Here is a 27,998-nt window from a genome sequence, read left to right on the forward strand (position 1 = left end):
TCATGACGCTCTTTCGCCGTCCGTTAGTCTTATTCAGTTGCTGCTCGTTTTAGCGTGTTGACGGGTCGAGGGACTAAAAACGCCTCTCGATCAAGCAGCATGATTATCATGGCTGTGGGAATTCACGCTTTTTTCTGTCTCATTATTGCGCTGCTGTGTTCAACACGCTATTCAAAGTCCACAAGACTGCAAACTATCTATAGTAAAAAGTGTACGGTACTTTCTACGGAACTCATTGAATCATGTGAACCAGATCCCTAGTGCTGTCTATAGTTGACCAATTCTAGACTTTCAACTGGTACATCCATACAAAACTGAAAGGAAAACTGAGGTTCATGCATACGCCATTCCCACTCTTAGCCTGCCCATTAGAAAACGTGTATTAGTAAGCCAAAGTACAGTAGATGGCAGCTGCCATCTAATCCCTGCATCTGTTACGTGTTCATTGTAATCAACATACTTGAATAGCATAGCACAATACTTCAATCCTCAGTCAACATTTGAGCATCATCACTGCCGGCCTGCCTCATAACTTCGGTCAGCACTACCGACTCCGTAAATTCTGTGTACATGGATCTACCTAAATTCGACAAAATACCCTTCGAATCTGCGACATAGAGTGGAGTGTCTCCCACCGGAGGCAACTGTCCAAAGTCTCCGACCAGTACCAAGGACATACCACCGAAAGGCTCAGTAGCATGGTCAGGACGTGCCTGGCACAACCTCTGATGTATCATGCCTAGCTGACGTCGACCAATCATTGAAATTTCGTCTATAATTACATAACGACATTGCTTTAACTGTTCCTGCAGATTCTGTAGTGCAGGACCACGCAATTCATTACTTGCCGTAAAGTTGAGAGGCAGTTTTAACAAAGAGTGCAATGTTCTACCATTCACATTAAATGCTGCTACCCCTGTCGGAGCAGCGACACAACATGCACCTCTGAGTAGAGAACGGAAGCATCCGATAAGATACGACTTACCGGTACCAGCCGTTCCACATATGACACATCGAAGTGGATCCGGCGGCGACAGACCCTGGTTAAGTTTTTCGAAATGGCATTTGACAATGTCATATGCAACTCGCTGATTGCCTAGTAAGAAATCAGGATTATAGTCGCACAGGTCAACGTTCCGATCAACTACACCGTGTTCAGATTTATTACGAGCAATAAATGTTATGGCTTCCTGGGCATCAGGAAAATTCACAGCAGATGCTGTCCAATCGGTATTACTATCAGAACCCTGTTCGTTCTCTGGAGATTCTGAAAAGTCAGCATCTAACTGACACAATACCATCCAGTCTTCTACTGCGTGCCATCTATTATTGCACGTACCATTTTCATCAACATCGCAGGGTGCTAGATTGTCACCGTCGATTTCTACTTCGCCGCGATCTGTTGCCCTTTCAACGTCCCGAGCAAAACAAATCCGACGAGTCAGGTCGTCAGAACAATAGCCCTGCCATTCTTCCCACGAAGCAACTGCACTACCACCAAAATCAGCGGTCAGTTCTTCTGGGCACCGAAAAGGTTTATATTTTACCAGCTGACTAGAGCAGTAAGTTTCATACTTTTCCAAATCATTTGGAAGTGCAGCCTTTACTTCAGGAGCGTAACGAATGACAGCCTTTTTGTTGCGTTTGACAAGACGCCCCCCCCCCCCCGTCCTTTTGAAATCGTACTGCGTGACAAAGTCATCAAAGCAGAGATTTTCAAATTCGTTACTTTTTGGCCTGTTTACGTAGTGGTCCATGGCACTTGAAATTGTAGCCTGTTTATCTTGTGCCACATCGACTTCACGCTGACCATCAACGTTTACACGTAAAATCGTTCTACTGCACACTACTAACGTCTCACCCGTAAGGTGATGGCACGTTTCCTGTGCCGAGTAGTCATGCTCTACTACAGACCTTGTCATTAGCTTTTGGACGGCTTTCTTTGGATGATCATCGTCTTTCAATTCCTCTACTATAACTTCGAAAGTCTTTTTTAGAGGTTCAGACATGCCTTCACTCTTGCTGGCATATTTGGTCATGTACTTAGACACCATTTCTGCATTGACACACACCTGCATGTCAACATTAGCCCGCCAGCCTGTCAATTGAGCCCGGTTATGCCCATTAATGCGAGAATCATTTCGCCGCGTAACAAGCTCTGGCTGCTTGTCTTGTAGTTCAAAATGTGTTCTACTTGACAAGACTTTGGGAAACTTAAAACGGCACTGTAGCTCGTTTTCACTGCCATGATCGTTGTCCCCTGCTAGGGCAGAGGTCCTCTTACGTTTAGCACGGCGAAGACAGTAAGCCGTTGAGCATTTCGTATGCCTCTGCACATTGGCTATTAGTTCAGCATAATCCTGCTCTTCGTCGGTCACATCTTTATGTCGTTTGTGACAGGGGTGCATTTCTGCTCGAGGCATGTGACCCTCCCCCGTTTCATTCAACGTGGGATTCCACGTAGTTACCAGGGCATCAGCAAAGTCATACACCTCCTGTGCAATGTCCTCTGCCCTTCTCATTTGTTCGGTAGTGGCTTCGGCTTCGCCCGACTCGGATGCTCTGTGCATGCATGCCCACTCTGAACTTATCTTATCAGAATGTGGAGCATCGGCCAGCCATGCCACACCATGCAAATGAGAACTACCTCTGTGCTGATACTCAATGCGTGCCCAGAAATCTACAGCACCAAGCCTGTTTTGCAAAAAGTATCGCATAAATTATTCTGCTCTGTGCAAAAAGAACCAATCGGTCAAATGAGGATTTTCAATGACCGCCTTTATTCTCTCACTGGCCCTGTCTTGGTTAGCGTTTGGCCGATAGTGACGCATCAAGTCCTGAAGCTCTGGCCATTGAGTATCAGCAGCACTAAGCGTAAAGAATATAGACGGCATGCCTAGTGCCTCTTGCATGGCCGCTAGGTTTAGTCTTTGAGTACACCAGTACTGTCTAGTTCCATGCAAAGAACTACTAAACCTCATTACTCGAGATGCAAACGAAGTCTCACCTCGATTAACCATCTCCTTCAGTTCTTCCACGCTCAGATGGTTTTCACCAATTCTCTGTTTGACAAACACACGGCCTGTCTCGAGAGCTCGCCATCTCATCATGGTGTTCAGTGCAAAGTAACGAAATCTGGGATGCTGCGCAAACCGTCCGTCACGATAGCGAATGAGATTCTTCGAGTACTGACCGAGTGTTAACCGTCGCTGTCTCGGCGCCAGATACTCACCAGCACCCGTCGGAAACAGAGTAGGAAACGCTCTGCTCCAGTAACCTTCCGAATTAAACTTGTCGATCAACTGATTGGTAATAGCGGGCCAATCGACGACAGTAGCCATCGCCTGATCATTATTTACAATCTGATCAGATACGGATGACTGCGCATGCGCGACACGTGCACTACACGTACGGGCACCTTCATTCACCGAATCGCGAATGATATCGTTCTTACACTTACCCGTACCTAGCCGAGGAAGCACTGTTCGCTGCAGTGGCAAGTCCTCATCATCAGACGAGCCTTCTTGCTGAGATTGCTCGTCTACGTTAGCGTCATCGTTAGGGTCTAGTCTGGCTAGGTCATCGTCCTCAATCACTTGCAAGTCGGACAACGTACCGTCTTCTGGCAACGCGTCTACGACGTCGTAGTCTATCGTTACGTTAGAATAGTAACGGTTATTGCGTATGAGCCAACGAAGAGCTTCCAATACTACAGCACGTCTGACGCGGAAATCTCGATGACCACCAGACTTACCCTTTCGCCTGATGACGACCACACCTACCGACCGTCCAGTACGTGGCAACGCGGTAGCTACAGACTGAACGTCTTGCGGTAGACAGGTAACGTGCCCTTTGTATCCGTACTGACCGTACGGTAAAATGTAGGTCTGCATCATCGGCATGATCTGAGCGATGAGCATTTCTTCAACAACCGACAACCGAGCGAGACATTCTGGTACCGGCCCCGGTATCGCGTTGTTCTCGATAGAGAACAATTTAGGAAGGCCCTTGTCTCTCTGGCAACGATTACATATAGACAACTCACCTTGTACGCAAACTTTCATCGAAGGCCACGCCTCACGACAAACGTCACATTCCGAGAAATGCAACGTAGAAATTTCGCGATGAAAGCGAACCAAATTTGCTTGTACCTTCTGCTTGAAGGCGTTCGTGTTCCAACTACGCCAAGAACAGTCTGCTTTTGTACCGATACCGGCGATATCATCAGTAGACGGTACCGCGGCTGTGCTATCGCGTCTGCGCTTGCGATTGTGACGTGCAATGTCACGACTTCGACGCACTTCCGTTTGCTCGTGCGATTCACAAACGCGATTGTTTGCCTTGCTAGCGGCATCTTGCTCTAGTCTCGCTGAGCGTTCAATATCAGTCTCTACTGATCGTCGCCTAGCTTTTTGGTGAGACATGTATGCTTTACGTTCGCTAGTTTTTTCTACTGTCTCATGGGCTCGTCTAGTAGAGACCTGTTCAGCGTCTAATCGGAGCGTAGCGGCACGCTCCTCGTCAGTTTCACGAGCTCGCCTGTCAGAAACACGTGCAGACATCGCTTGAAGCCTGACAGTGCGCTCCTCGTCAGTTTCACGAGCTCGTCTATAGGAATCACGTGTAGCCATGGCTTGTAGTCTGACAACACGCTCTTCGTCAGTTTCACAAGCTCGTCTATCAGAAACATGTGAAGACACGGCTTGAAGCCTGACAGCACGCTCTTCGTCAGTTTCACGAGCTCGTCTATCGGACTCACGTGTAGCCATTTGTTGAAGCCTGACTACACGCTCCTCGTCAGTTTCACGAGCTCGTCTATCGGAATCACGTGTAGCCATCTGTTGAAGCCTGACTACACGCTCGTCGTCAGTTTCACGAGCTCGTCTATCGGAATCACGTGTAGCCATCTGTTGAAGCCTGACTACACGCTCGTCGTCAGTTTCACGAGCTCGCTTAGCGGCACTACGCGCAGACACCGTTTGAAGCCTGACAACACGCTCCTCGTCAGTTTCACGAGCTCGTCTTCTAGCGACCTGTCTAGCAACCGCTTCAAGCCTAGTGGAGCGCTTCTCCTCACTCTCACGAGCCCGGCTATTGGCGACATGCAGTGCCAATGTTTGAAGCTTCAAACGGAGTTGACGATCGTCAACAGTTTCTACTTTGCGCGCTTTCGTCGTGTGCGACTTCATGCCACTTTCTCGCGAACGACGACGACGCTGATTCTCGGCATTGCAATCTAGACGATTAGATCTTTCGAGTTTACTCTCACTCGCACGACGACGTCGTTGGCGTTCACGATCAAGACGTCGCCGTTTAGATTTTGGTGACTCACCGTGATGCAAAGACATACACGTATCACGACATGTACACGTACCACTTTTACATGTCAAACACTCTGAAAGTGCTATGCTTTCAGATACATCATGCATCTGTACGCGCGCAAGTACACTGGTACACGTAGATTGCACGGTACTTTCAACTGTATAGATATCACGCGTCACTGTCGCACCATCATCAATCGACTGCCAGCGACTTGCACTGGCAGGACTAAGAGGTTTGCCGATGTCAGCACCCGCCAGACTGACCGGTACATCAAAGACCTCGACGTCAGTCCGGCTACTACAGCTATCATTCAAAGCCATAGCTGCGACCTCTAGGCAATGCCCAACATCGTCCGAATCAACGGCCAACGGAGCTGACAGCGATCTACAGGGCGAAGCTTGGCATGCATTCGCCACTTCTATACAGCTTTGCGATGCATGCGTTTCTGCCGACCGCGTACTTACCGCCAGTTCAGCTGATTCTTTCGTGCAGCTGCAAAACACGAAATCTCTTTCGTAGGACCTTTCTAAACATGCAGTCACGTTGAGCTAGAAAACCTTGTAAAGCCTGCTGTCTCCTGTTTTTCTGCGGTTCTTGCAGCTGCAAAACATAACAAAAAAATTAATTTTCTTCGCAACATCGTGTACAAAGTGAAAAGTCGAGTCATTCAACTGCAAGTACCTTGTAAAGTCTTCAGAACGTTCTGTTCTAGTCGCTTGTCTCAAATGCTTCCTCATCTTCGTAAAGTTGGGACGCTAATGAATGCTCACCGGCGATTGGTCACTGGTCATTATGCGCGGGATTGTTACGTCAGGTTACATGTAGCATACATCTCACCAGTATTTGATAAGCCAGCAGTAACAGTATGAAAGAGGAAAGAATTGAGAAGATAAAAATTCCATAAGATAAGTTGATCGGATTCATAATAAAAACAATGCATTTCCCTTTGCTTCCTAACTTAGTAAAATTTTAGTCACTGCAAGAACAGCTGTTGCTCAGTGGCTGGTCAGTCAAGGTGCATTCCCTTTGCTTCCTGACGTAGTAAAATTTCAGTCACTGCAGGAACGGCCGTTGCTCAGTGGTTGCACAGACAAGCTGTATTTCCCTTAGCTTTATGAGGCAGTAAAATTTCACTTACTGGAGGTACAGCGGTTGCTCAGCGGTTGCTCAGCGAAGCTGGCTGGGACATTTACAGTATAAGGAGTGTATGTACATTTTATAATAGTAGATACGTAAGGGCTCGTTGCGCTATACGGTATATGTGTAACAAAATTTAGGTTTCTTATCTTGTTGAAGAAGGCCATGCAGATTTTCGGCCATTTGTATGCTTTGTACAAATAATGTAAACGATTGCCTATTAGGTCCAAGATGTCGACAGGAATTGAGCAATACTGTCTGGCATTTTAAATTGTATTCCGAATTTACTTACTTTTGGGCCTCTTCAAGGGGATCTCTTGCAGAATTCTGTTGTGCAGACCGGTCTGTTTGTCAGCTAGTTACACTCAAGACGAGAGAAATCTCAACTTTACATTGCTTGAACTCAGGGGCGTAACTAGCATTAAAATTTTACCGAGGCAAGTTTTATATCAATAAGGCAATATATTTAGCCTCAAACTACTAGTAGTCTACTACATATATACTTTAATTAATTAATCAAAGTGAACATGGAGCCTCTATAACGACAATTGCCCCAATCGGCGGTGTCCTGTACAATCAAATCTTTGTAAGACATTCTCTCTGCTTACAGCCACGTCTCTATGAATATATAAAAGAGCTAAGCCACACAGTCTTTCTTGCGTCACTGTTGATCTCGACCACTCCTTCAATCTCCGGAGAGCCGAAAACGATCTTTCGCACGGCACGGAACCAACAGGAGATGTTAGAATAAGTTTGAAAATCTCATGAATATTGGGGAAATATTGACTGTCTGCCATCTTTGCGGCATCCGTTAATGTTACTCTCCTGTCTTTCTCAGGAAGTTGAAAACATTTGGTTTTCCAAACTTCTACTTCAGGCTCGAATGTAGCTCCATTTGGTAAGTCTGGACCATAGAAGAGCTTAATTGAATTCACCTCAGATCTTGTTATACTGCTAACACTGCTAGGAAGAAGTCTATACCCAATGAGCATTGATTCAGATGTATCAGGGAAGCGATTGTTGAGCTCTGTCACAGCGTGATCAATGAAAGGGTAGTACACGTTTCTTCTGAAGTATGCCACAGCGCTGTCCTGTTCCGCAGTCTGCATGCCAGCATTGCTTCTGTAGGTGCTTCTTATTGCGGTTCTAGGTTTATCAATTTGGGCATCCACCTCGCCTGCAACTGTTTGAACTCTTTCCCATAATTCTTTAAACTTGTCTTCACGTCGTTGCGCAGAAATCGTTGTGCGAAGCAGCTTGGCTGTTTGATAAGCCTTCAGAACGTCACAGTTTGGAGATTGCAAAGACTTCGTCAGAGGATCACAAAAGCTCAGAATGTACTGACTAACGACCAAGCAAACAATAAAACTAGAGGACTGTAAAAGTCTGAGGTAAGATGAAGCTTTCGCCCTCGAATCAGTGCCAGAGCTCTCTGCAACAATATCTTGCAGTGCAAGGTATATGGCTTTGTATTTGGCCAAGACACTGGACAGTGTTGCCAATCGAGCCGACCACCTTGTCTCACACAGTACTGGGACTTGCCTTGATGACGATTTACGAATAAGCGTATCACTTAGTTTCGAAGTTTCCTCCTGTTCTAAGTTTTCTTCTAGTTCTTCTTCTGGTTCTTCTTCTTCCTTGTCTTCTGCTGTAATCAATTCAGCCATGTCTCCTGCTATCAAATGCCTACAAAGGATAACTTTTCTTTTTGGACTGCCTCCTAGAAACCACGTCAGTGTTCCTAACGAGTTAAACAAGTCCTGAATTAAAGGGACTTGCCTACAAGAAGATGCAATAACCAAATTCAGTCTATGTGACCGACAATGCTGGTATATAGCCTTTGGTTGTAACCGAAGAATTCGAGCAGAGACACCGGAAACTTTTCCTGACATAACTGCAGCACCGTCGTAGCCCTGGCCACGAAGATAACGAATATCCAAATTGCACTCTTTCATAAAATTGACAATAGCATTGAAAATAGACAGAGCATCTGCACAATCCAATTTGACGAATCCTAAGAACTCTTCTCTCACTTGAACCTGACCGGGTACAGAGTCGTCAACAAACCTGATACAGACTGACATCTGCTCTACGTTAGCTGTATCTGTGCACTCATCCGCCATCAACGAAAACCATTTAGCGGCATGAGCATCTTCCAGTATTTTGTCTCTCACCTCAACACCGGCTAACTCTATCAGCTCATTTTGTATTTTCGGGCTCTTGTAACAGGCGTTCTTCTTTCCGTGCTCTAGATGACTTTTCAGAGTAGGATTGAACTGAGACTGCCAATGGAGGAAGTATTCAAAGTTACTGGATTCTTTTCTCAGAACTTTGTCCCAACTGTGACCTCGAAAGGGAACATTTCGCTGACCGAGAGCAATAACGACATCTATTACAGCTAGAATAATTGCTCGATTACGTTTGACTCTCTCTTCATATTCTTTAGATCTGCTGGTACAAATATCATTTTTCTTTCCTTCGACCACATTCTTGAAAGATAATGCTTTTATGCAAGCATTCTTGTGAATTTCACTTTTCTCATGACAAAGCAGTACACCACGCTTTACTCCAACTGCGTTCTTCCAGTCACAAAAGCCAGTTGTCTTGAAAGCAGTAGCAGACAGTGACTCATCACCAAACAGCACACAGTAGCAACAAAAGCAGGCGTCAGTACTAGGAGAATATCTCAGCCATCTGTATTGACTCTCCCACTCTGGATTGTAACGACGGCCGCCCGTGCTCTGAAATTTACAACCGGTGGGTGGACACCATTTATTTTGCAGCAGGCATATCTTGTCAACGTCGGAAACGACTCTGCCTACGTAGTAGATCGGATCATTCACTGACACTTCTTTGTCATGAGCAGTATCTACAAAGAAAGTGTTTACAAGCGCTACGGTATTACCACCTGTTTCAGTAGAATATGTATAATATTATATGAACCTTATTACATATTCTTAGCATCTATGACGATAACACATTGTTCGATATCGCTCAGTAATTCGCGTCTACTAGGATCACATTTAGCATTGGTACTATACCTTCTGCAGAATTCACTACAGTCTCAAACGGGGACGCAGAATGTACAGTTTCAGGCAGATCGCTTAAATCACCGGAAGATGTCCTGATGAGAAGAACAAGTCACGTACCCCAAAGGGGACCCCATACTTCTGCAGAACAACTTTCTTACCCAAGACATTGCAAAAGAGATAGTTGCTTCTTTTTCTTTCTCTTAGATGGTGGCTCCATCTTACTTGGCAGTCAGCTGTAGGTTTCTCGAGCCACGTGTCTTGCAAGTGCTTCACGTGCCAAGAACGTGCGCTAAAGTTGAGTATCAGAGAGTTTACGCACGCGGTTTCAAATTTGAAAAGAACACGATAGCAGATTTTGTTAGTGCAGAATGTCATATCTTCTGCTCCTAACCTACATGCAGCAAAATTTTTGCAACGCCACACCCTTTTTTTTTACCGAGGCAACTGCCTCGGTTGCCTCATGCCTAGTTACGCCTCTGAACTGAAGTTCTAGTTTATGAAACACAACAATTGTTTTCGTCATAATTGTACTAGAACTTTTTTTTATTTGATATAAGAGTCCAGAAGTAGTCTTTTCCTTACTTGATCGCAGGAATAGTGTAGTTATATGGTGCGATGTTGTTTTCGCGGAAATAGGTTTTCTTGAGACATCGTTACCTTCTCTGTGTTGTTATAATAAACGTGATGAAAAATTCTCGATGACTTTTTAGGGAATCCTCAACAGTGGATGGTTTTATGGTATTTTGCTTGATTGTTCAGAGGTAGCAAATCTTAGCTCCCAAAACAGTAAGATGTATACTATAGATGTGAGTAGGTTAGAATTTCTGCTGTTCAATATGGATTATGTTCTGGTAAAATATCACACTTCGCAAAGAATGCGTTGATGTTTGGAGGAGAGACGCGTAATATGACCTTGCATATGAAAGTACATAATATTTTTACAAATCAATAATGGCACGAATGTTACCATATTAGCTACAGTCCAATGGCGTGTAATGGTTTTAGCGTCAGGATTATTCGGATAAAGCAATGAGACGTCACTGAATTTTAGTGTTTTCAGATCGCTAGATCGCGACAATACTTTACTTCATTGTCCATATGTTCTGATTGAGATTCAGTATTGTTGAACTTACTCTCGTTTATGGCGTTGTTGTTATGGTAGTTGGTGATGTTGACGTCGAGGTTTTGTCTGTGTTGAGACCGTCTTTTCTTGTTTGAGACTACTCAAAAACAGTTGTAGGCCCACTTGTCCATGCATGGAGATTTTGGTGCTACTGTTCTTTTACAAACAGTTCGGCGTCCGTGATCTTTTTGTCGCATTATCGATCAATGAGTTGACACAATACTTGCCACAAAAACCTGGAATCATTCCTGCCATCACAGACAACTACAAGCTTCTTTCCAATACTAGCACTCGTTTTCTGGTATATCATTCCATGGCTCCGATATCGATGGAGATATGTAGAGCTGCTGCAGCGGGTAAAGAATTAATTAAGAAATAAACTGGAAGCTGAAATGTTCTGTAAATCTTCAGAGTAATTATTGCCAGACAGAAACATGCAATGATGGAAGCCAACATAAGTCTATTTAGAGCATTTAGGTGAGTCATTCTTTCCATGTAGTAGACTTTTTGACATCTCAACGTTTTGAGAAATGTTCGTTCTGTTCCCATCATTGTGCTCAAAGGAGTGGTGTTGGTGTATATTCCTCTGATGGCGGATGACTATTTCAAGGGTTCAACTGTTGGGAGGTAACCTCATGAGCTCATGCATATCCTCCCCGTTGGCTAGTTTGGGATGCTCGTGATAAAGTTTGTCTCTAAACTTAGAACTGTCCATGTTGTTGACGTCTTCGAACTCGATGGTTCGCTCTCCCACCCAGTCCAGCCAGTGTACTTGTAGCTCTGATCTGTATCCACTTATCCATTTTTCGACTGTGTTTGATGTCAGGCAGATGAAACGGTGTGACCCATTTCTGGACGTTTACGTGATTGTTCAGAACGTTTGCAATCTCCTCTACTGAAGCTTTATTCTGCAGACGACGGAAAAGGCGGTTGTGTTCAGCTTGTAAACACCTGAAGTCACAGAAGATCGAATGGCTTGAACAGCACTTGAGCAGTCTTTCTCAGTTTTTCTACGATGTTAATTAATAAATATTGGTAGCAGGTGGACGACAGAGCATTTAAAGGAAAGCAGTTGCTTACCACATACTGAATCTGTTTTTCAGTAGATATATCGCGAGACAATGGGAGCTAAAGCGAGAAAGAAGGACAGTGGTCCCAAAAGCGTGGTTGTCCAGTCCCGTTCGCAGAATCTGTCCCGGGGGTTCGCTTGATATAAAGTGGACTCGTTAAAAGTTGGCTTTCCAGCCTACGAGTTTTTTCTCTTTCTACTGCCATTAAAGCAATAATTGACAGCCTTTCTTCAGTCATGCTGCCTCGATACCCAAGTTTTCGATCTTAAAGCAGAGAGATCGCTCTGAAGATGCCGACGAGACAGGAATGACAATCCGGTCGCGACTCGCGTGGCCGCGGTGGCGTGCGGATGTTTCCCATTTATGCCAATCTGATTGCACGGCGTCACGTGTAAAGATTTACGATTAGATAGAACTCTTAATTAACAATTACGAGAATTTTGCAGAAGAGAAGCACTTGCAACTGGCTGTACGCTTTGCCATTCGATAGAATCAACCTAACTACTAAATTTGGATGAATGAGAAACTCGTTGCAAGTCGTTGGCAAGCTGGTAATCTGAATTCTGATTGTCTACACATTCTTGTAAAACTGGAGATGCCATGGTTCCCTCTGACCCCTATTACGGTAGGCCTCTACCTAACACAAACATACGACGACCTGTTCCTTATTTGAAGAATCTAACTTCGTCTGCTTTTAATGCAATGTAGCCTGTTCGGTGTATTTGCAGCAATTTGACGCAAGTGACGTGAAGCCATCTCCTTTAGCAACTCGCTTTGAATGTGGTGGACTGTATAGTTTCTTGTTTTACGGCCCGTGATATCAACACTGCTGTAAGGTCATCTTTTGCACGCAGAGGCGCCTTATTAGGGGCGGGACCCGTCATGCCGCCTCCTTAATGTGTGTTTCCAACCGTGGCGTCTCCGCTGTTTGAGCGCTTCGTATGGCTTTTTCCAAGGTTAATCCGCCTCTGCCCAAATCTTCTGTTGTACTGTTTCCTGAAACAGTCCACAGACTAACTGATCACGCAGGGCAGTACTTAATTGCTCACCAAATTGGCTATTCTTGGATATCCGGCGTAATTCTGAGACATACACTGCGATGGACTCTCCGTCTCGTTGTTGCCTTTTGTAGAAACGAAGGCATTTCGCGATCACGTTCAATTTCGGTTCGTAATGGTCTTTCAGGAGCTGACAGAGTTCGTCTATTGACTTCTCTTGCAGTTTGGCTGGCCGGTGTAGGTTCTTCAGTAGCGTATGTGGATGAACCCACAGACGTTAATAGGACAGCTTTTCGTGTTTCCGTTGCGTCGTCTCCCGCTAGCTTGATAGTCCTCTACCTGATCTATACCTGGTTGAAACTCTCCTAATTTTCCGTGTCTGGGCGCCATCCTCGTCGCCAATTGTTGCGTATTACACAGCGTACTTGCACTAGCCGCTTATTGTGTACTACCAACATCAAACTACAACAACGAGTGACCTTCGCAAACTCTAATCTTACCACAAACATGCAACTAATTATCTATCAAGTACACCACAATTGGCTTTTCATTTCAAGCAAGAAAGGGGTAAGAAGAATTGTAATAATACTAACCCAACTCTTCAGTCTGCGATGCTAGGAGATTTTCCACTGCTTCTTGCGCTGTCATGTCAACCAAAGCTCAAACTCACTCTACAGTACTAAAATAGACCCAGCAGCAAATGTAGTTCACGGTGTCTTGTATTTGACGTGGGGAGGTGGATCGTCCAAGAAGACGCGTGGACTCTTGCTTCGCCGTGGAAAGGATCGTTGTCAGTAGCGTGGTCCATCATTGAACTGGCAGCCATTGAATCACTATAAAACCGTCGTGGCAAGGCCATCGTACACAAACAAACCGGAAATGAAAGAACAAGCACGAAATACCCATAACAGTCAAAACGCAAATGATAGATGACCTCTATGGGGATTCCATGTCTCAGCAAGCTTAGGGAATTTGCCATAGCTGCTGTGGATATACACATAAAAGTGACTGCAACTAAGTTCAAAATCCTTCTGCATCATGAAATCGAGGTATCCAGAAAAGCTGAGTTAGATCACTAGCTGTCGGTTTTGGCCCTCTAATGGATCTTGTCAGACAGCATCCTCACAAAATAAGACCTCTGCTTACTGAAGCAGTAAGCACGCCGTTAACTTAACAAGTGGACTATTTATTCCTGATCTAGTGACCTATGAGTCAACTCTCCCGCCAAAATTAAAAGACTTTTGTGCACTACGTCCACCATTCACGTAATCAAGGCTTTATACACGCATACGCAAATACTTGTCGATGAATCAATTAAAAATTGCACTACAAGAAAATTGTTCTTTTGACACTGATGTTTCTCTAGAAAATACAGACCTGACTCAATATGGAAACTGCTGCAGTTGTGCACAGGTTGCAGCGAGATTCCAGTGATGGGATTTCATCAACCAGACACAATCACGGTGTCCAGTACAGGATCCGTGTTCCCCAATTCAGCAACATGTGCTATGATTTTAGAGCTGCCAAGACAAGCTGCCAACCAAGAAGAGTTTACGGCGAATATGAATGCTGTTTTATAGCTATGCAGTCAACTGGCTTTGGAGTAGTACTGTATAAAAAAATTGCATTTTTCTGTTACTTTCTTTGAACTGTTGTTTCCATTGCATGCTCGTTTAAAACATATACACAAGTTATAACGAGAAGGTTGGACTTTGTTAATGTAAGATTCGAAATTGTGAAAGCACGTTACGTTACAAATTTGGTAACGCACGCTATATCTTTGATGTTCATTGGTAACAATCCGCACCTATGGGTCGCATTGATATTAAAGAATACAAAATTCCATAAATTTGGTAACGCGCGCTACTTTTTGGTCTTGTTTATATCAACGCGCACCTAAAGCTTCCGTAGTAATCAGCTATATCCTCAAGTCAGAATATGATGATCTTGCGATACACATCATCCTTTTAGGTGTTTGTTTCAATGTTGGTATGGTGTATGATGGTGTCCAGCATGAAGGGTGATCTTTTCTCTAGCTCTGACTTCGGAGTCCGTAGAAGTTTCTCTAACTTCCTTCCATAGCGCCTGAAAAACTGCATAGTTTTTTAGCACACTTGTGAGCGAGGAAGCGCGGACAGTCTAGCTCAAAAGGAGTGTGTATATTCCTCTGATGGTGGTAGAATAATTTCAGGAGTTCGACAGTTACAGGGAGGTAACCTCAACACTCATAAACTTCCCCCCCTTCGGCTTATTTGGGATACTCTTGATAAAGTTTGTCTCTAAACTTAGATGATAGAAAAGCTGAGCGGCATTAATTTTAAATGTGTGTTGTGCTACATAGCTAACATACAAATATATTTTGCAGATCAGTGAAATGATTGACAACAACAGCCCTGAGTTTTAAAGCCTTGTTGCAAGCTTAGGGAATTTGCCATAGCTGCTGTGGATATACACATAGTGACTGCAACTAAGTTCAAAATCCTTCTGCATCATGAAATCGTGATATCCAGAAAAGCTGAGTTAGATCACTAGCTGTCGGTTTTGGCCCTCTAATGGATCTTGTCAGACAGCATCCTCACAAAATGAGACCTCTGCTTACTGAAGCAGTAAGCACGCCATTAACTTAACAAGTAGACTATTTATTTCTGAATCTAGTGACCTATGAGTCAACTCTCCCACCAAAATTAAAAGACTTTTGTGCACTACGTCCACCGTTTACGTAATCAAGGCTTTGTACACACATACGCAAATACTTGTCGATGAATCAATTAAAAATTGCACTACAAGAAAATTGTTCTTTTGACACTGATGTTTCTCTAGAAAATACAGACCTGACTTAATATGGAAACTGCTGCAGTTGTGCACAGGTTGCAGCGAGATTCCAGTGATGGGATTTCATCAACCAGACACAATCACGGTGTCCAGCACAGGATCCGTGTTCCCCAATTCCCTTTATCTGCCTTTATTATTATATCACTCCGTTTCTGTAATTTAGCGAGTGCCTGTCTCTCAGAAGGCGATGGGTTATCCCTCTTGGGTCTTGTAGGATTTAATTGATGAAGTTGAATTTTTGTATTGTTGATATATGTTTCTAAGATTGTATTTCCACTGATAAGGTAAGGACGCGGGAGACAGTAAGTCTCCGTGTAAATTAAAAAGTTAAAATAGTGAGTGTGTGTGTGTGTGTGTGTGTGTTACTGTGTGTGTTACTGTATGAACATGTTGCTTATCAGAGCGAATAGATTTCTTTACACCACAATGAGTGGTGGACTGCTTCGCGCAATTCCCTTTATCTGCCTTTATTATTATATCACTCCGTTTCTGTAATTTAGCGAGTGCCTGTCTCTCAGAAGGCGATGGGTTATCCCTCTTGGGTCTTGTAGGATTTAATTGATGAAGTTGAATTTTTGTATTGTTGATATATGTTTCTAAGATTGTATTTCCACTGATAAGGTAAGGACGCGGGAGACAGTAAGTCTCCGTGTAAATTAAAAAGTTAAAATAGTGAGTGTGTGTGTTACTGTGTGTGTTACTGTGTGTGTTACTGTGTGTGTTACTGTGTGTGTTACTGTGTGTGTTACTGTGTGTGTTACTGTGTGTGTTACTGTATGAACATGTTGCTTATCAGAGCGAATAGATTTCTTTACACCACAATGAGTGGTGGACTGCTTCGCGAGAAGCTCACTCTAAACGGGCTGAATTGACTTCCGGTCTGTCTGTCGGTATGTTTGTACCTATGTTTGTTTGTAACTATGTTTGTTTGTAAGCGTGTGTCACGCTCGGGGAGTTTGTCGAGCCACTATCTATTACAACCATAGAAATTCATAGAAATATTATATCATTGATTTTGTATAGCGGAACGAAAGATGGCGACGGTTCATTAATAGTATGATATTTACACACACATCAAAATTAATTAATAGTATGAATTTAATGTGGAAGCTCTGGCTGCTTGTCTTGTAGTTCAAAATGTGTTCTACTTGACAAGACTTTGGGAAACTTAAAACGGCACTGTAGCTCGTTTTCACTGCCCTGATCGTTGTCCCCTGCTAGGGCAGAGGTCCTCTTACGTTTAGCACGGCGAAGACAGTAAGCCGTTGAGCATTTCGTATGATGCCTCTGCACATTGGCTATTAGTTCAGCATAATCCTGCTCTTCGTCGATCACATCTCTGTCGTTTGTGACAGGGGTGCATTTCTGCTCGAGGCATGTGACCCTCCCCCGTTTCATTCAACGTGGGATTCCACGTAGTTACCAGGGCATCAGCAAAGTCATACACCTCCTGTGCAATGTCCTCTGCCCTTCTCATTTGTTCGGTAGTGGCTTCGGCTTCGCCCGACTCGGATGCTCTGTGCATGCATGCCCACTCTGAACTTATCTTATCAGAATGTGGAGCATCGGCCAGCCATGCCACACCATGCAAATGAGAACTACCTCTGTGCTGATACTCAATGCGTGCCCAGAAATCTACAGCACCAAGACTGTTTTGCAAAAAGTATCGCATAAATTATTCTGCTCTGTGCAAAAAGAACCAATCGGTCAAATGAGAATCCATACTAGCTGTGATGAGTGCCAAGCCTCAAGAAATTGTATACAATACACAAGGACATCTATATTCAGAAATTTGCTGAACAGCTTATACATGTGTAGAACGAAACCTTGTCAAAAGCTTTAGATAAGTCTACGGACACGCAATCACAGCATCATGCATTTTACTTTTGACAGATAAGAGTCCACAGTTTTTCTTAGAACATAAGAACAGTCAGAGTAACTATGACCTTTTTTAAACCGTCCCAAATTGCTGATCACAAGATTCGAAAACATTCCTGAGTTTATTCAGAAGAATCAATTCTAAGGCCTTAGACATAGTGGAAGAGATTGCAATTCCTCTATAATTGTCTGGATCTATTGCGTTTCCCTTTCTATCCTTGAGAATGGGAACAACAAAAGACTTCTTAAACTGCTCAGGGACGAAAGAGTGCCTGAGGATACCTGTGAACGCAACACTTATGCTGGCAGTCCTTGCCGGGCAAACGTTGATTTTTTATTCATCCGCTCCACTAGTCCATTACATCGAAGATGATAAGAGGTGGTTCTAGGCTTCTTCATCCCAAGTAGCTTGCAGACTTCCTGCATCACTCTTCAAAATCTGTTTCTCTGTCACTGTGGATGACTGCGGGCACTCCATAACGGCAAATAACCTCTTGGTTGTTGCTTGTTGGTAGTGGCCGAACAAAATCCATGGCAGACATTTCCATTGGACCTTCTACAGGAATCGATTGCAGGTCGGCTTGAATCGGATTTTTGGGCTGCTTCTTCCTGGCACACTGTTGACACGTGTGAATATAGGGCTGGACGTCCTTAGTGTATTCTGGCCACCAGCAAATCTCCGAGACCTCTTCTATTATCTTGTCGACTCCACAGTGTCTACCTTGGTCTTGCAGACTGTGCAACACTTTGGGAATCAACCATCTTAAGACCACCAGTCTTGGAGTGTCTCCACCTCCCTGAATTGCGGCTTGTGGTCGGTGAGCTGGTTCTACACTTTGCGAAAAGAACTGCTGACTAGTACGCCAAGGTCCGGTCCTCGTACGGGTGGATGGTCAGGAAAATACTTGAGAAATGGCTGGGTTGTAGTCTTGCATCTCAGCCAATTCGGATTTTGTCCACGTGGGGCATAGTCCAACAGCATTGGCTGATACAACGGCGGGTGTCGAGTGTCTTTGAATCGATCATCGAGCTTTGTTCCTTCTTGGACTTCTTCCTTCTGTGCAACTGGTGCATGACGAGACAATTCATCTGCATTTGTAATCTGTCGAACTGGTCTATGTTGGATGGGCCAGTCAGACTCACTCAGATACAGTAGCCATCTTGCTAAACGTCCTCGTGGTTCTTTCATGGCCTTGAACCACGTTAACGGATGGTGGTGTGTGATCAACGCGAACGATCTTCCAAACAAGTATGGCCGGAAGTGTTCCACCGCGCACACCAAAGCAAGGGCTTCTTTATCTATAGTAGAGTAGTTAAGCTCTGTTGTGTGCAGTACTCTACTACTGACATACACAACTACAATTCCCCCCCCCCCCCCCCGTACTTCTGAGAAAGTATTGCAAGACCATGGTTACTTGCATCCGTCGTCAGAGTGAATTGAACATCGAACTTGGGGAACGCAAGAATGAGCAGTAGTTAGCTTTGTTTTCAGCTCATTGAAGGCTGCCTCACAGTCTTCACCCCAGTAAAATTGAGTCGCACGTCGCTCTAGGTTAAACAGGGCTTGCAATTGTTGAAACCCCTTTATAAACCGTCTGTACTAGCGTACTAACCCTAAAAAGCTGCGCACCTCAGTTGCATTTGTAGGTCTTAAATAGTCACGAACTGCTTGCACCTTTTTTTCTCAGCTTCTAACCCTCTTCTAGACATGATGTATCTTAGGTAATGACACTTGACTTAACAAAAACCGCGTTTCTTAGGCTTCAGTTAGAGACCTGCATTGCGTAACCGATCCTAAACTCTTGACCGCCTAGTGATATGTTTATCGAATGTTGCTGAAAAACAATTATGTCATCTAGGTAAACCAAGCAATGTTCCCACTGTAGTTCAGCTAAAACGTATTCCATTAGCCGTTGGAAGGTCACAGGGGCATTACACAACCCAAACGACATTACCGTAGATTCGAAATGGCCCTGTGGTGTGCAAAAAGCAGTTTTTGGTTTGTCACTCGGGTCAACCTCAATCTACCAATTGCCGCTGGCCAAATCTAATGTTGAGAAGTATTACGCTCCTCCTAGGGAATCTAGCGTCTCATCCACTTGAGGTAGTGGATAGGCATCCTTGATGGTGATACCGTTTAAGGCACGGTAATCAACACAAAATCCATATCTGCCATCCTTTTCGCACTAAAATTACAGGACTGGCTGATGGGGTGATAATCTCATTTAGTAACATGCCTTGAACTTATTGCACCAATGACTTTAGTGATTGCTGTAATCGATATTGTCGGCTTGACAGGACTATGTTCTTGGGTTGGTATGGCATGTTGAACGATGTTGGATCTCCCTACATCTCCTCTTTGTGAGAATAGTTCTCTGCTATTTAACACAAGCTTGTCCAGTAGGCCTCTCTCGCCTGGGTTCAAACGAGTTGCTGATCAATCAAATTGCTTGAGGAATTCAAAGTCGTTCTCTTTCTCATTTGAGGTTGGGTTGTCACGGTATCACTAGAGTAGATTCCCGTATCTAGTTTCAGATAACGGCTAGATTCGTACGCGAGATCTTGGTTCAACGCAATTGTCTTGAGTATTAAATATAGGGCGACGTATAGACATTGAGTAACTATTTCAGATCTGTGACAATCAGTGAATTTTGCGCTTTCTAGCGAGATTGAGACTTGACGAAACGTCCACCCCGCTCTACCTCTAGACCCGGACAAACACCTAGTTTCGGATGGCGCCTCGTGTAGAGCTACGAAAGCACAGATACAAATCAAATCTATTTGTAGCAGTAGACTAACTTCTTATCTTTCAAACAATCGTATCGGCAACATCGTCGTCTTTTGTGCCTACATTCATCCGCATCACAATAGCATGAAGTCACGCCCTCTGGTTTCGGATGCACGAAACAAGCTGGATCGTCATTTTTCGAGCAGTTTCTTACCCTCTGAACATTTTAAGCGTAAAATCGTAAAGTCTAGTGTTGCAATCAACTTTGAACGTGTCTATTCTATCTCTAGTCATTCTATGAACTTACTGTCTGCAGCGTTACGATTGTACAATGTCCTATGAACATGAAAACAGCATATTTTTCCTATTTTGTGGTATCTTTCTAGCTTGCTATGCAATCTAGAATAGAGAGGTCGAATTCCAAAGTCAAAAGAAGGGAATTCCCCTTCACCTACCAGATATCTATTGCCGCTTCTCATGGGACTATACCACTAACTTGTTCTACTTCTCATGCGTGACTGCCTCTGCAACGAACTCTCCAAACCTTCCTTTACGTCAGAAACATACAAAGGAAATAAAAGGGGGCAGATCAAGGGTCTTGCGTTCTCTCACGCTCTTCTGACTATAAGATTGTGTCAAATGCGTAGCTTGCATAGGTAAAGAAGGTCAAATCTCGGCAGTTCAGCTAGTGGCTATTTATAGTGGTCCGTTTCTGTAAGCCCCTTTAGACATTCTGTTCGGTCGCGAGTAGAGAAATGCAAAGAAACGGAGACTCGGAGTGAAGTTTGCCACCGAGCAGGCGGATTATTCATGTGAGGAGAAGGTTTGTATCACCTGCTACTTTTCCTCGACTCGTGGCAAGACGTCCTCCGGCGTACAAATGTTGGAGTTTAGATCAACTCATGATATCCCTTCTTGATCTAGACGTGACGGGAAGGCATTCGGCCATCCTACCAACAGTTGGCTAATGAAAGGGGAATTCTCAAGTCAACCCTGTAATAATATGAAGTAAGGAAGGAGAGGTGACAGCCAACGCTACCTTAGCGACGTTGAAGATGAGCTGACTAGTTTTGTTGTCCAGTCTGCGGAAATAGGCTACGGAAGAACACTACGCCATGTAAATATAGATATTACATCTAATTCTACTGGAAATTCGTGCATGTTTTATCATGTGCAGGTACTAGCACTTGGTCAAGAGATGGTTGAAGCAAAAGGGCGGCAAGCTACTTTGTGGCAGGGGTGGCTAGGAAATATCGAAAGAGACTAACGTTACTACGTTGGAGACCTGTACGCAAGCTCTGCGTGTTTCGTAGATCTATTAATCAACAAATGCTGAGTCAAGACAGAGAAAGCAGTACATGTGTAGTGGGCTACGTAATGTAACGCGCGGTAACAAGTCCAATAGTAGAGGTGTGGCTCTTTGTTTCAGTCTTTCTTTTGCTAGGTTGGAGAAGTCGCTTTGGTTTTGTTCGTTTACAAATACGTGACGTGGTACTAGAATAAGAATGACCTAATTTCATTTTCTCTACGATAACATTAGTCTTTTATAAAACCAAAATTTACCCTAGTAGCTTCTGCAATCTTCTCGTTTCCAAAGTTTTTCACCATTCCACTGCCAATTATCTATTAACAACAAATGTAACTGCTCTCAAAGTAGCTAGACTGATAAGATGTTGCGTGGTTAGCCAAACCCTTTTTGTACCAAACGGCATGCTTTGGTTCTTCTGTAACCAAAAACTCAACCGTACATTAGTAGAACATATGCTTCTCTTAAAAACTAATACTAATGACTGATACCCATTGTGTGTGTATATATAGATTGAAGCCCATGCAGGGTTATAGGTTGGAGACAGAATTAATATACGCTATAACAATCTAATTGGGTCGTAATAGCTTACTGGTTTTACGTCGTGTTGTTTGTGACTCGGTTCATTCCTTAAAGCATGCCGCCGCTTTCTTTCTGCTTGCCTGCCTATAAGTGTCGTTTCAGTTAATAAACATATATTTATAATTGTTCGTTAATGTACGTACGTTAGTATCAGTTGAAACTGTTCTGACGTGTGTTGAAGAAAGGATATGAAACAAAGTAAATCAGTTACTTTACACGTATATAAAGACAGAATAGAATACAAAAACATTAATGCATACAAATTAGCGTACTTGAAGGAGAGAAATTCATGTGCATTAAAAATATGTAGACACCTACACATATAGAAATAGAGTAAAAGTATGTACTATTGCAAAGAAATATAATATTACTGTAAGTGATACATCCTCTTCAGGCTTTGGAGTTGAAGAACAATTACAGACTTTCTTTCTAGCAATCTGCTAAGATAATGCAGTCAAGGAACTAGTACATTTACAGGAGTGATGACAAAATTCTAACCCGACTCTGGTTTTCATTCAATTGGTTGCTACGAAATTACAGAATAATAGCACAATACAAAGTGCATTTGAGTTGCTTATTATATTATACATACCTTTGATAAACAGGCTGTTGATGTAATACGTAGTTTGCATCACGTCTTGCAAACTCGTGCGACTTGACGTTGTTTCAAAAGTTGTTATTTCTGTATATGAAAACTTCCTCGCTTTGCTATCAGTCTTTTTAAGTGTCAGAGACTTCTGTTTTTTCGGCAAGCTGTGATCAACAAGATATCGTGAGTTTAGAGGGGGTTTGAGTGTAGATGTATCAATATCAAATCAATGTTGAATACCTTGACAGTGACGTTATATGTATTTCTTGAGCAAGGCTAGAGTCGTCTTCCATTTTCTTTCCAGTTTCCTGATCACATGCAACACGGCTTAATTCTATGCATATTGCAAGACTACACTGTAAAAAATAGTGTGTTACAGTAACACACAACACATGTGTTGAATCAACCACAAGCTGGTTGTTTTAACACGAGTGTGTTGAAATAACATACATCAGCTGTGTAGTATCGAACAGTGTGGTTTGAATCAACACATGGTGTGTTGAATCAACACACGCTTGCCGTGTTGAACGTAACATACTGTGTGAAAACAACACACGTTGTGATAACAAACGTGTTGAATCAAACACATGTGGTCAATTTAGCCCACAGTGTGTTAAAACAAGTCGCAAAAGTGTGTTGACTGAATCAGGCTCTGTATATATGATATAGACTGCGTGTGTTAATTAGCAGCATTATTTTGCTCAGCAGCACTCATCGAATCATTGATTTTCTCTAATTTGATCCATCACAACTGGTGATCTAAGTTAGTATTCTGTAAGAATATAGGCACACTGATTGATATATTCAACTGATCAAAAATTGTAATATCTTTAATTAGAAAGTCCAGGCACATGAAACACTGTACTCACTTTGTCAGTGACCAACAACCTTCCAGCCACTTTTCTCAAACAAAGAGCACACTGTTGCACTAAACCACTACACTGAATAATACCTATGGCCGGAGACTGTTGAACTTCATAAGAGTAAAAGTGATCATTAAAATCACATATAGAAAGTCGTCTATATACAAAAAAATTCTGGTCATTGACTACAATAATTAAGTCAATACATGCCAAGGAGAAATCAGAGTCAGGATCAATAGCAGGGATCTTGATGACCGATCCTATCTTGTACACTACACCACACATAGATAGACTTGAGGCACTATATAATACACAAGTTGAATAATCATTGAATGAAAAGTGTTCGATTTTCTTTATACCAACCTGAACACCCAAACTGGCAATTGCTGAGGCTGATTGAGAAGTTCAAGTAGTCTATCAGTTAATGGATGGTAAGAAAAATCCACAGCTTTACCTTCATAAATTAAAACACAACCCTTTAGGTGGACACGTAAGTAGAAACAAAAGACAACGTGACACACCATTCTGAACAACAGTTTGATTACTGAGATAAGAAGTGGAAGACAGTAGTCGATGACAAATATATAGTTGATTTTGATGTGCAAGAGAAAATGGGATGTTCTTAAAGTTCCCTTTCACAAGACGCTTGAAGTGCCCATTCTTGGCCTCAAATCTCATGCACCACATAGTTCTGAGAGGCCCGAATCTACAAAAAAGGATAAACAAAATCCAATATACATCATGTAAAGAGACAAGCAAGCACAGAGACAAACAGTTCAAAGACCTGTAACTAGATGTATTAATATTAGAGTAATATTTAGTAGAATTGATAATCCAAATACAGGGTTCAGAGACAGACAGACACAGACAGACAGACAGACAGACAGACAGACAGACAGAAAAATAGTTTGGCAACTCTTTGATGCTGTGGGCCCACGATGAGACAAACGCACATTGAGAGAGCGATACTAGTGGTGTCATGCCAAATCCACCTACTCTGATTGGCAGGGAAGCCTGAGCCCAAGGTTTATCTCCAATATTTTCGTAGCCCATCAAAAGAGTGAATGTCTTCCTGGTTAGTGAGTCGTGGATTCTGGCCGCTGGAAGTAATAATGCAGGCGACACTGTTCGAGCAAGATGGTTGAGTCGAGGTACATGGCAATATCGCAGCAACAACATCGCACTCTGAACATCCCCTAGATCTACTAGCTTATCACATAGCTGGCTGCCTGATTTAGCAGTGTCATCACAAGAAGCAAAAATGAAATCATCCCTGCCTATTGGGGTCCCAAGAATCACTGTGCCATCAGATGTGACTGGGATAGACGAGGCTGTGTTACTTGACAGGCATGGTGAGTCTAAACCAGAATAGATCTTGCATTTATGATTGGCAATTGAAAGGCCAATGGCTTCAAATGCAGGTCGTAGATCATCTAAAGCAGATAGGACATCTTGGGGCAAACCAACCATGAAGACATCATCAAGGTAAGCCAAAACTCTGATAGAGGGGTTTGAATTCTGCAGATCACTCAAGATTGGATGTATTGCTGTCGAGAAAAGTGCGGGGCCCAGGGGATCACAATGTGCGTTTGTCTCATCGTGGGCCCACAGCATCAAAGAGTTGCCAAACTATTTTTCAAGTCTGAATCAAATTCTTGATAATGTTGTCCACGGTGACCACGGTGATCCCCAGAGAGGTTCTATAGCTCAAGCTCTTCGTGAGGCAGTGCCTTCTGACAAACAACTGGAAGATATGCTACGGAATAAAAGTAAACTACAAAGAAAACTGACACAGGATTTAGCCAGCACTGCCATCACTGACATGATTATGATAAGCTCATGCGATAGAGAGGCAGCAAGACTTCGGTCTTTGCAAGGCAAAGGGGCAGGGGCATGGATAAATACGATACCAACTTCGCAGAAGCTCGCACTAGAATCCCGCGATTTTCGCTTGGCGGCCTGCATGAGGTTGGGATTGTCTATGCCCTTCAAAGGATATATCCAAAGATGTGATTGCGGTGTCTCCCTTGATGGATCTGGCTATCATTTCTTGACATGTAAATGGGGTGGTGGGCCTGTCTGGTCCCACGAGTCCATAGCTGCAGTGTGGGCAGATTGTTTGAGAGATCTCCATATACACCACCGACGGGAACCTAGAAACAGGTACTCAAACTCAAATGACCGCCCGGATATCTCTGTTTTTGACTGTGGCTCTGGGTCTAATGTGGACCTGGACATCTCACTGGCGCACCCATGGAGCTCTGAAATCGTCAGCAGTGCAGCACACACAGATGGAGCTGCAGCACTAAAGAGAGAAGAGAAGAAGCTGACCAAATATTACAAACAACTCCTTCCTGGGGGAGAATCGTTCACCATTGTCCCTTTAGTCCTGGAGCATTTTGGAAGATGGGGCAAGGAATCAGAATGTTATCTACAACAATTGTCCCTCAGATCTACAGACGACTTGGGAAGACTGAACAGGGCGGAGTTTTTGCTGCAGTGGAGACAACGCATTTCAGTTCAGTTGCAAAAATGCAATGCGAAAGTTATCTATCGCAAGGTAGAGGGGGTGCTGAGAAGTGGCAAATAAGAAGTGTTATCTGTAATAATAGAGAAGAAACGTGGACCAATACGGTCCATATATCATATATGTTTTTTCAAGTGTAGTTTATGCAGAGAACAAAACTTTCAAATATTTTACTTTAGACGTGGCTGTACTAGCTCCTCTAGCCTGTAATAGTTTCGTTGTTTGAAATTATACTACCATTGACAGACAGACAGACAGACAGACAGACAGAATCAAGTTTATTGTCAACAATCTTCACTACTACAAACAGTTATTGTTAAAATGAAATGTTCTACTTGTAGTCCGAGACTATTGCTAATGAGTAAAACACTGAATGTCTCTATCTACTCCCAAAACACTGTCATCTCCTAATGAGCGCACAGAAAGCCTTGACAGCTTCCGCAAAATCACTCTGCTGTTGCATTTTTGAAGAGTAATAGACAGTCTTTTCCTCCAGAAGGTTTTAAACTCTACCGCAATTCTTCTTCCATCAAAGCCTCTCGCCTTCTTCCCCAGTTCATTCATCAGCTCGTCAGCCTTTAAGCCCCACCTGCCGAAGTGTTCAAAGACGAGTGGGACAACTATAGGCTTCGATCCATCCGCAAGCGATTCCTCTGAGTATTTTTTTGACTTTGCTGCCTCTCGTTTAGCTGCTGCATGGCCACCTTCTCTGGCTGCACCTTTAATAATGTCTTTGCTCCAAGGGTGAGCTATCGAAACATCACATTCTTTTGTGATCCCAGTGTCAGTGTCGTAAAGCGTGATGTCAGGCCGGTTTTCGTTGTCTACAAATCGCTGTCTCGGTTCTATTTGATGGGGAATGAGTAAATCGCTTAGGCAATCACTCCATGCAGACACTATGGAGTTATGCGTCCACACAGGTCCACCTCCATATTTACATGTCAAAAGGTGATAGCCCTCGCGATCCAGCTCAGTTCCACAGTCACACGTCTTAAGCAGCCGGCTGAAAGGCAAACCAGCACCCAACCTCATACAAGACGCTACACGAAATTCATTCGGCTTCAGTGCGTTCTTGTCTGAAGTTGGTATTACCTCTAGCCATGCTCCAGCTCCTTTTCCGTGTAAGGACCTGATCCTTGCAACATGTCTCTCTGAGTTCATGCTTTTGATAACTTCTTCTGATCGTTTATGAGAAGCGTCTACCGTCAGGCGATGTTGCAATTTTCTAGGGTATTCTGTCATCTGCTCTAAGGTGTGAAACTGCTCGTCATCATCTGCACCCAACTTGGGTGGTAGTTTTGCCACCAATGTACGAATAAGTTGTCCTGTATTGCTACCTTCAATAAACCGTTCTAAACGATCTTTCAGAGGTGGAAATCTCAATGGCAGTTCTTTCAAAGAGTGTGCCCATGACGCCAGAAATGCTAGGTGAGCCATCTTCTGAGTTGATGATAAGCCAAATCCGCCGAACCCGACCTTCAGAGTGGCCTGGCTCCATCCGGTGTCATCCAATTCGTTCAAACCAACCATGTCAGTGAAAGTAGCCCTTGTAAGGTGGTCATGACAAACAGCTGCATGCAGTAACCTGTCAGGTGGCACAGTCCTAGCCAAAAAATTCAGCCTGGGGACATGACAATGTCTGAGCAAAAGGAGGCCACACTGAGGGTCGTCAAGTTCAAGTAGCTTTGAACACAACGAGCTGCCCATGTTAGCCACAGCCAGGCACCTAGACTGAACATAATCATGATTGCCTACAGGTGACCCCAACACGTCGATTCCATCTTTGCTAACTGGGACACCAGCGCTGAAATTATCAGGAGCAGTGGGAAAATACAATTTGCATTTTTCATCTTTGATTTCTAGACCGATCTCAGAAAGGGATGCCTTCAAATCCAAAAGGACTGCTAAAGCATCTTTTGGTGGTCCCAGAACATAGACATCATCCAGATATGCCAAAAGCGTAATGCCCGGGTGGTTATTCTGAATAACTGTTACAATGGGGTGTAATGCT

General features: G+C 43.5%; 6 protein-coding genes across 6 annotated transcripts; 1 reads left to right on the forward strand and 5 right to left on the reverse strand.

The window, feature by feature from the left end:
* Positions 1-482: 482 nt before the first annotated feature.
* On the reverse strand, positions 483-2,717 carry LOC134194564 (uncharacterized). Its single transcript, XM_062663507.1, has one exon. The coding sequence runs from the start codon at positions 2,715-2,717 to the stop codon at positions 483-485; it is 2,235 nt and encodes a 744-aa protein (XP_062519491.1).
* A 4,278-nt stretch (positions 2,718-6,995) lies between these two features.
* On the reverse strand, positions 6,996-9,897 carry LOC134194565 (zinc finger MYM-type protein 1-like). The gene has a single exon (XM_062663508.1). It carries the CDS (start codon positions 8,580-8,582, stop codon positions 6,996-6,998), a length of 1,587 nt encoding a protein of 528 aa, XP_062519492.1. The 5' UTR covers positions 8,583-9,897.
* On the reverse strand, positions 8,659-9,708 carry LOC134194566 (zinc finger MYM-type protein 5-like). The gene is made up of 4 exons (XM_062663509.1): positions 9,650-9,708; positions 9,501-9,583; positions 8,807-9,328; positions 8,659-8,741 (listed from the first exon to the last, which is right to left on the reverse strand). Exons 1-4 carry the CDS (start codon positions 9,706-9,708, stop codon positions 8,659-8,661), a joined length of 747 nt encoding a protein of 248 aa, XP_062519493.1.
* A 13,483-nt stretch (positions 9,898-23,380) lies between the features above and the next one.
* LOC134195065 (uncharacterized) lies at positions 23,381-24,332 on the reverse strand. The gene is made up of 3 exons (XM_062664074.1): positions 23,982-24,332; positions 23,824-23,914; positions 23,381-23,761 (listed from the first exon to the last, which is right to left on the reverse strand). The coding sequence occupies exons 1-3, from the start codon at positions 24,145-24,147 to the stop codon at positions 23,428-23,430; spliced, it is 591 nt and encodes a 196-aa protein (XP_062520058.1). The 5' UTR covers positions 24,148-24,332; the 3' UTR covers positions 23,381-23,427.
* A 265-nt stretch (positions 24,333-24,597) lies between these two features.
* On the forward strand, positions 24,598-26,050 carry LOC134194567 (uncharacterized). Its single transcript, XM_062663511.1, has 4 exons — positions 24,598-24,611; positions 24,682-24,812; positions 24,882-24,945; positions 25,021-26,050. Exons 1-4 carry the CDS (start codon positions 24,598-24,600, stop codon positions 26,048-26,050), a joined length of 1,239 nt encoding a protein of 412 aa, XP_062519495.1.
* A 291-nt stretch (positions 26,051-26,341) lies between these two features.
* LOC134195137 (uncharacterized) lies at positions 26,342-27,257 on the reverse strand. The gene has a single exon (XM_062664148.1). The coding sequence runs from the start codon at positions 27,227-27,229 to the stop codon at positions 26,342-26,344; it is 888 nt and encodes a 295-aa protein (XP_062520132.1). The 5' UTR covers positions 27,230-27,257.
* Positions 27,258-27,998: the final 741 nt, after the last annotated feature.

Source organism: Corticium candelabrum, chromosome 19, assembly GCF_963422355.1.
Source record: "Corticium candelabrum chromosome 19, ooCorCand1.1, whole genome shotgun sequence".
NCBI lineage: Eukaryota > Metazoa > Porifera > Homoscleromorpha > Homosclerophorida > Plakinidae > Corticium > Corticium candelabrum.

Excerpts from the sequence above, each read along its gene's own strand:
- LOC134194564 (XM_062663507.1), bottom strand. The coding sequence starts at position 2,717 with ATGCGATACTTTTTGCAAAACAGGCTTGGTGCTGTAGATTTCTGGGCA.
- LOC134194565 (XM_062663508.1), bottom strand. The coding sequence starts at position 8,582 with ATGGCGGATGAGTGCACAGATACAGCTAACGTAGAGCAGATGTCAGTC.
- LOC134194566 (XM_062663509.1), bottom strand. The coding sequence starts at position 9,708 with ATGGAGCCACCATCTAAGAGAAAGAAAAAGAAGCAACTATCTCTTTTG. Across the intron at positions 9,584-9,649 it reads TCTCTTTTGCAATGTCTTGG|GACATCTTCCGGTGATTTAA; the intron begins GTAAGAAAGTTG and ends TCTTCTCATCAG. Across the intron at positions 9,329-9,500 it reads TGTAGTGAATTCTGCAGAAG|ATACTGCTCATGACAAAGAA; the intron begins GTATAGTACCAA and ends CTTTCTTTGTAG.
- LOC134195065 (XM_062664074.1), bottom strand. The coding sequence starts at position 24,147 with ATGTGGTGCATGAGATTTGAGGCCAAGAATGGGCACTTCAAGCGTCTT. Across the intron at positions 23,915-23,981 it reads TCAAACTGTTGTTCAGAATG|GTAAAGCTGTGGATTTTTCT; the intron begins GTGTGTCACGTT and ends TAATTTATGAAG. Across the intron at positions 23,762-23,823 it reads TTGCCAGTTTGGGTGTTCAG|TGCCTCAAGTCTATCTATGT; the intron begins GTTGGTATAAAG and ends TGTATTATATAG.
- LOC134194567 (XM_062663511.1), top strand. Across the intron at positions 24,813-24,881 it reads TGTGTTACTTGACAGGCATG|GTCGTAGATCATCTAAAGCA; the intron begins GTGAGTCTAAAC and ends CTTCAAATGCAG. Across the intron at positions 24,946-25,020 it reads ACCATGAAGACATCATCAAG|TGCGGGGCCCAGGGGATCAC; the intron begins GTAAGCCAAAAC and ends TGTCGAGAAAAG.
- LOC134195137 (XM_062664148.1), bottom strand. The coding sequence starts at position 27,229 with ATGACAGAATACCCTAGAAAATTGCAACATCGCCTGACGGTAGACGCT.